This window comes from Anneissia japonica, unplaced genomic scaffold, assembly GCF_011630105.1.
Source record: "Anneissia japonica isolate Jap-2015-1 unplaced genomic scaffold, ASM1163010v1 scaffold3888_len366471_cov172, whole genome shotgun sequence".
NCBI classification, from domain to species: Eukaryota; Metazoa; Echinodermata; class Crinoidea; order Comatulida; family Comatulidae; genus Anneissia; species Anneissia japonica.
This window is the reverse complement of record NW_022687727.1, coordinates 144,691-158,053: the sequence shown is the minus strand read 5'-3', so window position 1 is coordinate 158,053 and position 13,363 is coordinate 144,691. Positions and strand designations below refer to the sequence as shown.

General features: G+C 33.8%; 1 protein-coding gene across 1 annotated transcript in view; it reads left to right on the top strand.

Moving 5' to 3' along the window:
- The window catches only part of LOC117120738 (E3 ubiquitin-protein ligase rnf213-alpha-like), a 59,102-nt gene that overhangs the window by 20,664 nt on the left and 25,075 nt on the right, over positions 1-13,363 (top strand). The window contains exons 9-13 of the mRNA XM_033265815.1: positions 1,850-2,199; positions 3,495-3,748; positions 9,919-10,152; positions 11,600-11,804; positions 12,034-12,098. Coding sequence (XP_033121706.1) covers positions 1,850-2,199; positions 3,495-3,748; positions 9,919-10,152; positions 11,600-11,804; positions 12,034-12,098 — 1,108 coding nt within the window. The remainder of the gene's footprint in view (positions 1-1,849; positions 2,200-3,494; positions 3,749-9,918; positions 10,153-11,599; positions 11,805-12,033; positions 12,099-13,363) is intronic.

Below are 13,363 nucleotides of genomic sequence, written 5' to 3'. Positions count from 1 at the left end.
GGCCACCACTGAACGACTATAATGGGTAAGAATTTAACTAAGGTTTTTTTTTATTCCTGTATGTATAATATTGTATTGGGATTATATTGTACTTTGATAACAATAAAATAATTTTTACATTAAAAACATAGTTTTTACCACCTTAATGGACGCCATCTTATAATTTATCATGATGACGTCATCATTCCGATCAAATTTTTAAATGAGAGTGATGAGTAACTATTTAGCGAAGTTGTTGTTACATTTCATATCCATAGTATATGTAAAAGTGACCAAAAACATAAATTTATTTCCCCTACCCCCATCTTACATAGTTTAAAATAGGGTATTTTAGGTCGAAATTTCAAAGTGCTGTAAAAAAAATTGCCCAAGCCCCAGGCATGGGGATTTTTTTTCTGAGACACTATAGGGTATGCTGATTCAGAAAAACCAAAAATTAATTTTCCTTTACTTTTTTCCCGCTAAAGTTCATTTCAGCAGTTTTACAACCAGACTATATGTCTATGTTCAGATCTTAGTGGTATTTATTTAACAAAAATAAATGATACTTTAAAAAAACCTAATTAACATTTCTTATTAGGATGTATTAATTTAAGTATTATTTATTAATTAATTAATAATAATAATAATAGATGTTATATAGTGCAGATAAACGAGGTCTCTATGCGCTCGGGACTACTGTAGATGTTGCACTTTTCAATAACTTTCTCCTCACCTGAGGGTCACTTTACGTCCACCGCAGCCAGTACTGGCGCACTTTCATCTGTCCATGACAGGGGCCGAGTGAACCAGTATACCGGGGTAACCCCTACTCAACTCAAAAGATGTACTGGGTTCTTTAAAGTGCACATGAGCATTTGTGTACACTGGGCCTACGGTTTATAGTCCTTATCAGAGAAAACACCAGAACTATAGGAGCGAGCCGGCCGCGAACCTGTGCCGATATTGTTGGCTATGATCGCGGTGCCCCCGCCTTAAACACTTGGCCATTTGGTTGCTAATTATATATAATTAATTAAATGCAGCCTCATTAACTGATTTATTGGGTTGTATTATTATTATTATTAAATGTACTATATAATACTTTAATTTTTTTTTTAAATGATTTATTGGGTTGTATTTATTCAAGTATCATACATTTACTTAATTAAATTCAGGTATTATTAGATTGTATTTACTTAAATAAATACAACCTAACCCTGATTGTATACATACCAGTAAATGTACTATGGATACTAATACAGCAAACAAAAATTTAGTAAAATAAATATAACCTGATAAATAGTTAGCCTAGTTAATACAATGAAGAAATAACTGATACTCTGCTAATTATACTATGAACGCCAGTAATTACCATATGAGTTGGATTAACTGGGTGTGTGATAGTTCCTGTCTATGTCTTAAGCAACACCCCTATTCTGAAGTGGATCAATCAATGGTATTTCTTCCTCTGATATTTTTTCCTACTGACATTAGTTCCTACACCCTTTATAGGGGTATGTGCTCAGTGTTGAAAAATATAAACGACGCGATGGTATGTCATTGTCGTGTCGTTAACATATCTATTATAAATGTAGCTTAACTCTTATAACTTTGATATGTTTTATGGACCCTTATATTGTGTTCTTAATCATGATTAAAATGGAAACCAAGCCCAATTTATGTTTTTGAAATTTTTATTACCATCTCAGGAATGAAATAAAAGTATGTATTATGTCTTTCTTTTTATGGACATATATCTTTATGTAGAATTGACACTAAAGCAACATCACATACCCGATTTTACAGTGAATTCAAGTATACCTATACTAGATGACACAGAATGTTTTTTTGAAACTTTTTTTTGCAGAAACTTTTCACCATTATGACGGTGCTTTGCATGTTGAAGAACCTGTGAAAAGTGAAAATAGATTTATACAAGGTACCAAAAGCTTCCTGAATAAAATAATAAGAAATGTATGGAAAACAGATACTCTTGACAAAGATATGAAACTTAGGAGAGATCATGAGATTGCAGTGCAATCATATCTCCCAGAGTGGGAAGGATTTGTGTGTCAACATCACAATCAGAATGTTACCAACGAAGGCGCTGTAAAGGCATTCAAGAAACTATGTCAAATCACAGAGCAAATGTCAGATAGTTGGGTATTTGATGGAATTGCAAAAAAATGGAAGCCAGGAAACTTCTCCATGAAAGAGGTCAAGTATAACTCAAAAAATTTACATAAATGTTTCATTACCTGGTGTTAATACTAGTTAAAATTACATCATGTAGTGTTTGGGTGAACTGTAGTCTCTAAATTTAGTATATGGTCAAAATAGGCCACCGGTGGTTAATACTGTAGCCTACTAGCTGAATGGCTGTTTGTTCATAATCATTTGCCACCCATATTCCCTCTGAACTTCATGCATTTAACTAACTGGGTAATTCCATGTCAAATCAATAAAAAAGGTACGTCAGTAATTTTTGAATTTTGTTCAAATTTTAGGATATGGTTGGGACTCATGGGAAATGATCAGAAATGAAAAGGTTTTGCTCTAGGCCTCCTAATTAGTGACATGTGCTAATGAAATTTGAGCTAATTAGCGGTAAATTGCGTATTTAACTGACCATATTCCGTTAAGTATAGTCTCATCTATTGAGCTGCAGGGTTTGGTGTCTTTTTAAAGCTATTAAGTAGCAATAAATACATGCTAACTCCTCCAAGCAACCATAAAAAGTTGCTATAGTTTAAAAATTCAAAGTTGAATATGACAGGGGTTTGGAGAATACCCACATCTTGTGTTGGACTCTCACCCCATGGTGTCCTCTGGCCATTTTCTGATTTGTATTTGTTGTGCTGAATATTTAATAAAAAAATAAATGATTACGCTGGACTTACAGGTGTCCAGCGTTAGAGCAACTAAATTTATTTTAAATAACATTAATTTAGATTACAGATGCAGACTCCAAACATTTCCCATTATGTTATAGGAGACAATTTGCTGATATTTTATTACTTTTCAAGTTATTCAACTCTACCATAATTCAGATATTAAATCTGTTTGATATTCATTACCATGCAACACTGTGTTACCCGTAGTTCTTCTGTTGGTACACCTTTTGATATTCGTCACTGCAGAGGACAGAATTCTCATTTCAATCTTACTCCATGTGCTACCAGAATTTGCAACATATTACCCGGTGAAATTTGTAATTTAAATTTGTAACTTTAAAAATTATTTTAATAATATATAATTTTTTTTATCTAACTTTGAACTTTTTAATATATAGCAACTTTTTTGAGAGATTGACGTATATTCTTGGCTGATTTGACATGGAATTACCCAACTACCAGTAATTATTGATTTTAACAACAAACTATTGCCTATATTGAATTGAATTGATTCTGAGCTTTTGATTAATGATCCCTTCCTTGGTTGTATATTCTCTAAATAGATAGATAGATAATAAATGAGTCATTGAAAATTGTCAAATTGTATTCTTATAACAGGTGCTTCAAAACTACTTTGACGAAAAACTTGATGAAATTAGCAATAATGAGAAAGACAAGGATGAATCAAGCATTTCTCAACAGCTGATTTCAGCACTGGCAATAGCGATGGTTGACGAGAAGTATTCATTTCTTGAATATGCAACAAGACATAAACTCCTTCGTGCATTGGTTCTGCCATCTTGTTTGATGAAAGCCGGGTATGAAAATCTAATCAGAGAAATTAAAAAAGAATTTTCCGGTAAAATGATGAGGTATGTATAAAATATAATTAGTAACACGTTTTCACAATTATATACTATTTGTTTGATAAATGTAGGTTTAGCTAAAGTATTAGTAATGGTAATCTGTAGCTTTTCAGCCTTCCCGAGGCAAAACAACCTAACTGACATTTTTGTCGATTTTGAGGTAATATCATTTGGGAGTATATTAAACACCTCTGAATTACATGTGAAAATTTCAGGTTTCAGAAATGAGTCATTTCGGAGATAGCACCACCTATCTTTAAGCACAGAACTTAAAATCCAGTGATTTTCCATGGCAAAACAACGTAACTACAAGATTACATGGTAAAACAACGATACGTTGTTTTGCCACGGAATGGTATTCAAAAATTGTCTTGAGCCGATGGATTTTGGCAAGGCAAAATCAAATGGTTATTGGTGTTTTTATATCAATAATCTGAACAGTGATGTATGAACAAGCTAGGTCAATGCATATGATTGCCCCAAACATGATGAATTACAAAAATATGTTGCACTTGCAACAATACCGAGCCTGACATGTTTCCTAGGCAAAACAAGGTATCTGTAATTATTGCTGATAACTTTGTAATTAGAATTTTATAATTACAATGGCTATAGATATATAATCCTGCAAAATTTCAAAAGTCTACGACAATTTATTGCAAAGTTACAAACATAGAAACTTTAACTCTATTTTTTGTTGTTTTGCCCAGGAACGGCCATTTTAGGGAATACATACTTTTAATTTCTATACTATACTCATTTTGAAACACTGTACTTGAACATGTTGACTGCCAGACCTTTTTTTTAGGCTCCTTCCTCTAGTGTGCCAGAACAAGTATAGACCATTTTCACCTGGCAACAACTACCACTGGGGGACTTTCAGAGGCCTAGAATTTCGCTCTATGTAGGCTAGTTACCATCATGGATTAAAATGATAAATCAAAATTACTAACAGGTACAAATATTTTAAAAAGGAAAAGACAAAGTGTTTTATATTAAAAACAAGTCCAAGTCTTAAAAAGCTATTTCAATGTTCACATATACAGTAATTACAGTAATTAGCAAGATCATATCTGTTGTCTGCTGCTGCTATAGCAAAGGTCTAGCGGTGCTATCCGCTGCGTGGTGCTCCATTTTTTAACCAGCCAGCTAGGCCGCTGGAAGTCCCCAGTGAGTTGCGAGACGTTTGCGGCGCTGTTTCAAAATAAATCTGATAAAATGGTCTAGACATGTACAAACATACTTCCATCTTGTCATATATCATCAAAATGGTGTGTTTGTTAAATTGGCAGAAAAATCCTAAGGAGGACTGAACTTGTCGCCAGCAATGGGACAGCATTTTTTAGTGTCTCTGCCAAGTGCGAGTTTTCTCGACTGCTTTTTGCATGGGTTGGTATATGTTCAAGTGTATTGCCGGCTAGATCAACAAACATACATCCATTATTTTTGCGTTATCGTCTAAATATATCTTCCCCGAACTACCAGCCGTTAAGTCTATGGTTCTACAATGTATAACAACAACAGCCTGTGGTACAAGTATACTCGTCACTGGCAGCCAAACTGTTAACAGTATTTTTCTGACAATGTATAATTTGTTTGAGAATTCATAAACTTCTGTTGCATTCTGGGTAAAATGATCAGCGTAACAATTACTTGAAATTATAAATTAATGTTTTAAATAATCTAAAAAGAGAAAGTGTTAAGTTCAGCATCGTTCCATTGGATACCACAGTTGCGGCATGTTTGATAGTTGTTTGTACATTTTGCTTGTGCCAACTAGTATGGTTTGCTATTTCAGCAATTTGGCTCCAGCTATATTTTTTGTGCTAGAATGGATTTTATTGGATAACTTTATTATTTTTGGTGTGCTGAATTCAAAAATATCCACGTCATCGGCCACAATTTTGAATTTAGAGATGGCCGACACACCAAATTAAACATGGTCATGTTTGGTGTCAATGGAAAGGGAATTATACACTGATCATTTAATTCCATTACACCTATATCTAATAATACATATTTACAGAGATATAGACCAATAAATAAAGTCACATGACACAAAAGTTAAAAAAATCAAACTTACCAAAAGTTGTCGTGTTTGTTATTGTTAGAAAGCTCTTTTGATGCTGAATAATGTTTAACAGTACATATATACTTAGAAATGCTTTAGTTTTCCATATATTTTCCCGTAAAGTCTAATTATGGCATACCGTATTAAAATAAACCGGACCCAGTTGCGTAACAATTGTGAGTTCGGGAGGAGGGGGAGGAGAATGCTGATACTACTACCTACTGTAGCACTTTACTACCAATTAACAGTGGCATAACGCATGTACTTTCTGGGCCAAGTCCCAGTCCAAATGGACCCCAGACAGGCTACGGAGTCCTTACTACTATACTACCTAACACTCTACTACAACGCCGTGACTAAACGGTAACTATGTCTATAATTTTCAGAAAAACCACACTCAAGCACACCCTTTGGCAGACTTATTAGAAGGGGTCCCCCAAACTACGCCTCAGCATTTTACTATGAAAGTTTGTACAGTTATGTAATACCTGTGTGCGTTCTGGGGAAACATTTATAGTTCCTCCAAGTTCAATGAGCCCAATAGAGGCTGCATCCCACCCACCTTAGGATCTGCCTCCCCCTTAAGCATGTCAATAAATGTATGATTATCCATCATAGTAGGCCTATGCATGTAAAGATATTATACATAAGAAAAATCTATTAAAATAATATTATTATTGTTCTAATAATTTGAATATTCGGATGATAAAGGTCTAGAACATCATCGATTGGCCTAAATAACAATGGTCATTTTATTCAGACCATGTTTCAGAGCAACATAATTTGTGGTAACGTAGTGACACTTTATCTAAACAATCAATGAATTTGGTTACCCAAACTTTGCTATATTGGTATTTCCAGCCTATTAGACAACCTGAAGAAAAGGTAATCGAGAAGTCGTCGCCCTACAATTACTATGAGGAAAGTAAAGTTTTGTCCGTCTCTGAGTCTTCATAATGTTAATAGAGCCTATTATTAATTTTTGGAATGAATACATTATAGAATGTAACCAGGGGCAGATATAGATGAAGATTATGTTTAGAAATGCTTGAGACCATAGACACTGATGAAATTTAAATCGAGAATCAGCTTGTTTTGGAGTAGGTCTGCGGTAACGTCATGCTCCCATGTTTTTTGGACTTTCTTCTTCTATCTTTTTTACTCTATTTTTGAGGGGTTAGGGATAGCCCCTGTGTCCCCTGGATTCGGCCCTGATTATGATTAATTGAATGATTGTCTGACAATGCTTATTTATATTGGCAAGATACATTGGAACTTAGATCAATACATTCATGATTAAGCAGTAACTTATGTATAATGAAATGCACGAACAAATAATGATTTATGCACAGACCTAATTTATACATTGCACGCAATTCAAATTATTAATTTGTGTGCAAAATATTAATTTAGTTAAATAGATATTCACACAATATTTTTTGGCATTGTCTGATAATTAAAGTCTTTCCATCCTTAACAATTATCTCTAAGACAATTACCCACCCTGGTCATTTCTAAGCAAAAATACTTTAATGATATGTAAGGGCCCAACATTTTCTCAACCCAGAGCACCATGACTCGCTGTTACGCCACTACTGGAAGGATCTTTATAAAGAATCAATCAGCCAGTTAAATATATGTATTTATACAGCACGTAACACAACGGTACCATTGTTCATAGTCCACAAATAAGTATTTACTGTTATGTAGAATCTTCAATTAATAGAAAGCACAATAAACTTGCCTCGGCCACCATGAAATTTTTCGTCGTCAGTACATTGGCCAAGTTCAAGTTTCAACTAGTTTTCAGTGGCGGCGTCAGCGTCTGAAATCTAGGGGGCCAAGGTACGATTTTGGGGGGAACTGTGTCCCCAAGGAGAGCAAAGTTAGCGTGGTCAGGTGTCGATTAAAATGTTTCGAAAGTGGTCAAAGGGGTGGGCCCCCAAAAAATATGACAATTTAGGGGTTTCATAGGCTTATTTAATCAATTTTATATATAGATAGTCTACTAATATTTAAAAAATACATCGGGGGAGGTTGTGGGGGAAAATAAAATATTCTGGGTTTGGTTGGAAAGTTTGGTTGTAACCAGTAAACAAGCTTAAATTCATATGAAACGAATAACTGATTAAATGAGAAGGAACTAGGTAGACAATGATAGTGTTAAGTAGGTTTTGAACTGTCTAATAATAGCGAAAGCCTCTTTAAACAATAAACGTGACCAGAAATATCAGAACTGTATTATAATCCTGGTGCTATTGAAAACTAACCCTAACGAATTACATGGTTTACAATTATTATTAATATCCGGTAAATTTCATTTCTTTTCATTTCATTTATTTAACCGAAAACAATTACAATATAAAAGGATAAAACAGTCAAAAAGAACAAAAAAGAAACAATAAATGTTGGTCTCTGATTCCCCACAAGGGCCGGCAGGATAACCAAAAAGTAAAATAAATTACTGTCAAAGTGAGTCTCTATCCGATATGAGGAATCAGAGAACAGCAAAACAAAGAGAATGTAATATAAATATAAATATCAATTACAATATAGAAAATAATAAGCATTTCAATTTACAATCATTCAATTATTAGAAGCTTCCTTATTTTATTTTAAAAATATATATTCATGTGATTTGAGTTAATTTTAGACAAATTAGTTAATAATAAAATTTTATATACATAAATAAAAAAAAAAAGCAAGCAAATCGGATACAATAAACAAGACACTCAGAAGATCCAGTATTCAGACATGCCCAAGCATGATAATTGCAGTCATTGAGAATTATGGTTAATAATAGTGTTCCCTGCGCAGCTTACTGAAAGAGTGAAAATTAAAACGTGCTGCATCACAGACTTCCAACGGGAGCTTATCCCAAAGTATGGGAAAGTGAATAAAAGTGGAAAACTTAAAAGCATTAGTCTGGGCAAAGGCATGCCTGAAAAGCAAGTCTTCTGAGTGTCTTGTGTTGATCTTAACAAATTTGTGACAATCAAAGTCGCATATACAGTAAAAACATTTGAATATAAGTAAAATTAAAATATATTCAAATCTAGCCTTCATAGAGATTAAATTAAAATGAGCCAGTCTGTTATTACTACAGAACGAAATTCAAAAGGGATGCTCATAAGGGTTGCCTTTCTCTGAACAATGGAGCTGATGTGTCCAGCCTGATATGGAAACCAACTGGGCACTCCGTATTCAAGAATCGTTCTCACAATAGAGTTAAATAACATAATAAAAGCATCAGAATTATTATATTTAAGGGTTCACTTGATAAAGCCTAAGGCCCATATTCTCGAAAGTGGACTAAGTTAGTCCAGGATTAACTGTAGTCCTGGACTAGTTAGTCCTAGACTAGAGTTAGTCCTGGTTTCGTATTCTCGAAACCTGGACTAAGTAGCTCAGAGCTAGATCCTGGACTAATATGTAAATCATGGAATATGCGAGGTCAGAAGAATATTCTCCATGGCAACGCCTTATAAATATTACTGCTCATGCTCAGTACGTCTGCTTGAAATGTTTCTCTGGCAAATGGGGGTACAAGTTATGTTTTTATCTTATTTATAGTGTTTTTATTGTAATATCAGAATTATGTCCTACAGAAACACACTTGCACAATAAATTTGTTTTCGGGTGAATAATTAATTCTGAAAACTTTAAAAATGTTTTAAAATTAAGCATATTTTCCTAAAGTTAAAATATACTGTACATGGTATTCCAACAGCTGAATCCTGGTCGATGGCATGCGTAGCCTAGAATTCATTCAGCTTATGCAGTTTTCAGTGTAAAATAATTATATGAGTATTGAATAAGGAAAACCACTAAAAACAGAAATGACATGAGAAGTGGAGCATAATTTATATTCAAATTTTATTATATAATTTTTTCAGCAACATCCATAGTAATTGTAAAACCACTGATTTAAAAACAATGATGCAGTATTAAATGAAAAATTAAACAAGACCAAATTAACAGGATCAAGGTGAGTACAATCGTTGGTGGGACTTTTTTAGAGGCATTATTTAAAAAATTCAAGATTCAAGAATATTTTGTTTTTAAATTTGATATATTTTTTTTATTCTGTTGAAAAAAATCCAAGAATGGTAACTAAAGCGATTCAGACTCTTTGCAACAACGCCATGTGTTCAACAGGATCATCAAAGGTGGACTTGACATTTCTCTTGGTACTTCCAATTCTTCACTTTTTGCGCGGGGATTCATCGCCAATGGAATGGCCAGAACACCTTGACCGGTTTGGCTATGAAGATGATAGTTGGTGGGGTCATGAAACCCTCAACGTTAAAAGTTTAAGGATGCAGAATATTGATCAAAAGTAAGATATTAAGTTTAGTTTATGAACATATGTGGCAAAGACAAGCCAAACCAGTTACTCGTCGCAAAAATCGATTTTGTGTTATTAATACTGTGTTAGAGAGTAAAATAATAGCTATAAAATGGTAAAAAAAATCATTCAAATTGGACATTTCCTTATGAAGTTACAAGCATTTAACCACACAGCTGTTTAAAGTTTATGATTTCAGGCATTTCTTATGCAGAAACTATCTTTAAATCCTTAAAAATTGTTGTTTTAACATTGAAAATGGGGAAAATAACAGCATAGGATGGTGTGTAGATATATAAAGGTTAATTTAGTGCAATAAAATAGATTTTTTAAATTTTGACATTTTAGCATGTTTTGGCCATTTTCTCTGAAACACGATTTGCGACGAGTAACTGGTTTGGCTTGTCTTTGCCACATATGTAATACAGTAATTAGGTAATTTGATGGCATTTCAGAACAGCCACTCCTGTTGATATTGAATTGTTTGTGATTGTTTAAATTTTGTAGCATGCAATTAAATATGATTCGCCAATTATATTAATGAAGTATTTAATGTTTCCAGTTCACTCTCATTGAAATAATATCATTAATTTCTTTTGCTGCATGAAGCTAAAAAAAAAACAAAACCGTAAAACCTCGAATAGAAGCCCGATGGTCTTATTCTCGAGAAGAACCCCCATCTTGAAAAGAAGCCCCTCTTCAGTTTGCAAAAGTAACCTTGAAAAGTAGACTATTTTGAAATTTAATCAAGATAGTGTGGGCTTCTTTAGAGATAGTATTTACATTTAGGCTAAATTTACCTTTGATAATTATGATAGTGTGTTTCAATATTATTTTATTGTACTAGCACAATAAAAATAAAAAATAATATTAAATTAAACAAAATTTTGAATTCCATAGTTGGAAAATGTTGTATAGTTAGTAGGAATTCGAAAAATTTACAGCATTAATTTTGACAAGAAGCCTTCCTTTTTAGTTTGCAAAAGTAATTTCGAAAAGAAGCCCGTTTTGAAAAAGACCCATCCTAAAAGAAGCCCATCCATGGTTTTATGGTATGAGTATATGATTTGGTAATACTGACATGAAGATTATTTAAAAAAAGAATGGTTTTTTTTTTTATGTGTACATTAAATATGCTATTCTGCATCCACATTGTTCATCCAAGGAAGTATCTCACTCCTGCTAACAAAATTTCCTTTGAATCATGCAGTTATTGTCTTTCAAACAATGAATTGCTGTAACATCTCATCAATAATCATTATTAAAATAAATGCCGAATGGGGAATTTAATAATAAAACAGTAATTCATGCACTGGGGTTAAGGCCATAGGTGTGTTTATTTGCATAATTACAGTAGAAATTACATTACACTGGAGAAGCTCCGGTTGTAATCAGCTTCATGTAATACAGTGACATTATTTTCATATTATTTTTACAGCCATGATAACTTTCTGCCAGTTTTAATTGAAATTGAACCTCTTTTCAAAGTTGATCATCTACTTCAGCGTTCCTTCTTAGCTACTGTTAGGTTCAATGCACTTGTGGATATTTTGAAGCAGATCAAATTTGATTTCCCTGTGGCATGTTTTATCATTGGACTTTCAATCATTCGACAGAATTATTTATATCATTTTCAAGACAAGGTAAGAATTTTTCAGACAAAACACTTCCTTAATTTATTTTTTGTAGAAGGTTTAATTGTTCAGCGTAATAGTATAAATACAACCATTGATGCTAAATAATAATACTGATAAAGATCAATTTGTTTAAAAAATTATTGCCTAAAAATGTTGATACTTGTTTTGTAATTTGTTATATAGAATAGTTATTAATAATTATTAGTCATTTAAATTCCACATTTTTTGTTAACAGTTAAAGTTGATGCTTTCTGTCCTGGTGAAGAATGCCCAAGAGGAGAATTCAGCATGTGCACAGAGGTAAATACAGTGTAAAGCCAGGCACAAGCATCGTCAGATAGTCATTGACCGACGCGATTCTATTGACAACGCAACACCATGACCTATGCGCAACAGAATGGTTTTTAATTTTGATCCCATCAGACTGATACTGACAATTAGCAGAAGGCGTCGCTTTGTCTGTCACTCACAGAGAGCAGAGTTGGATTTGTTGGCCAACATTCTTAAGACAGCTGTGGAATGCAGCGAGTGGCTTAAAGAGGAGTTTTGAGGCCCCTTAATATATACAGTAAATTGTTACTACCCAGTCATCCACAGGCAGACTGGGTTCTGTTTTCTTCGCATTCTTTTGATTGATCCTGATTTTTTTTAGCGACATTTCAAAATGCTACTATAGTGCAAAACAGTTGGGCCGATTTCAATCAAACTTGGTCAGTATAACCAGTGGCGGCTCTAGGATATATTTTCTAGAGGGGCTAAGTTGTCCGACAGGGGGGACTTGAGCTCGTAGGCTCAAGCTGGGAGAAGGGGTTAAGAGGGGTTCCCCCTCCCAAATGAGATTTTTTTAAAGAATATCAACCTATAGATGGCCGAAAATGGCACTCTAGACTGTGACAGACATGTGTTGGCTTGGTGTGGGCCTTTTTTTATATGTTTTATGGTCTGAATGCCCGACGGGGGGATTAAGCCTCCCGCTGGCGCCGCCACTGAGTATAACCTCTGACACCGCCCATGCATGTGGTATTCACCGCTTGGGTCCTACAGGGGTTCATTAGGGTAAAAAAACCCAAATTCATATAAAAGACTGCTTCTGTCACAGATAACGTAGCAGTGTCTGTGTGGTGTTCAGGGATTTGGGGCGAAAGCTCATTAAAGGATTAACTTTTTTATCAACTTTTCAAAATGCTACTAGTGGTAAAAAGTTGGGCTGATTTTAATCAAACTTGGTCAGTATTACCGGTTTCACCTCCCATACACATGTTCACTGCTTGGGGTAGAATGTTACAAGAGTCAAAACCCCAAAACTAAAGTCTGTTTCTGTCACAAGTAACATAGCACAGCCTTGTCCTTTGAGCTAAGCCAAAGTGTGGGTTCTGATTCATAATGATTGACACAAAATGTCAAAGTTCAAAGGTAAAATTTTCACATTTTTTTTTTTCAATTCAATTTTTTTTTTAAATTTAATATAAATTTATTCAATCAATGGATGAACATAACATAAATCATTAAATTTCAACAATAAAATTCCATTGATAAGGATCAAATAGAAGGAGTTTGGCTTGTCT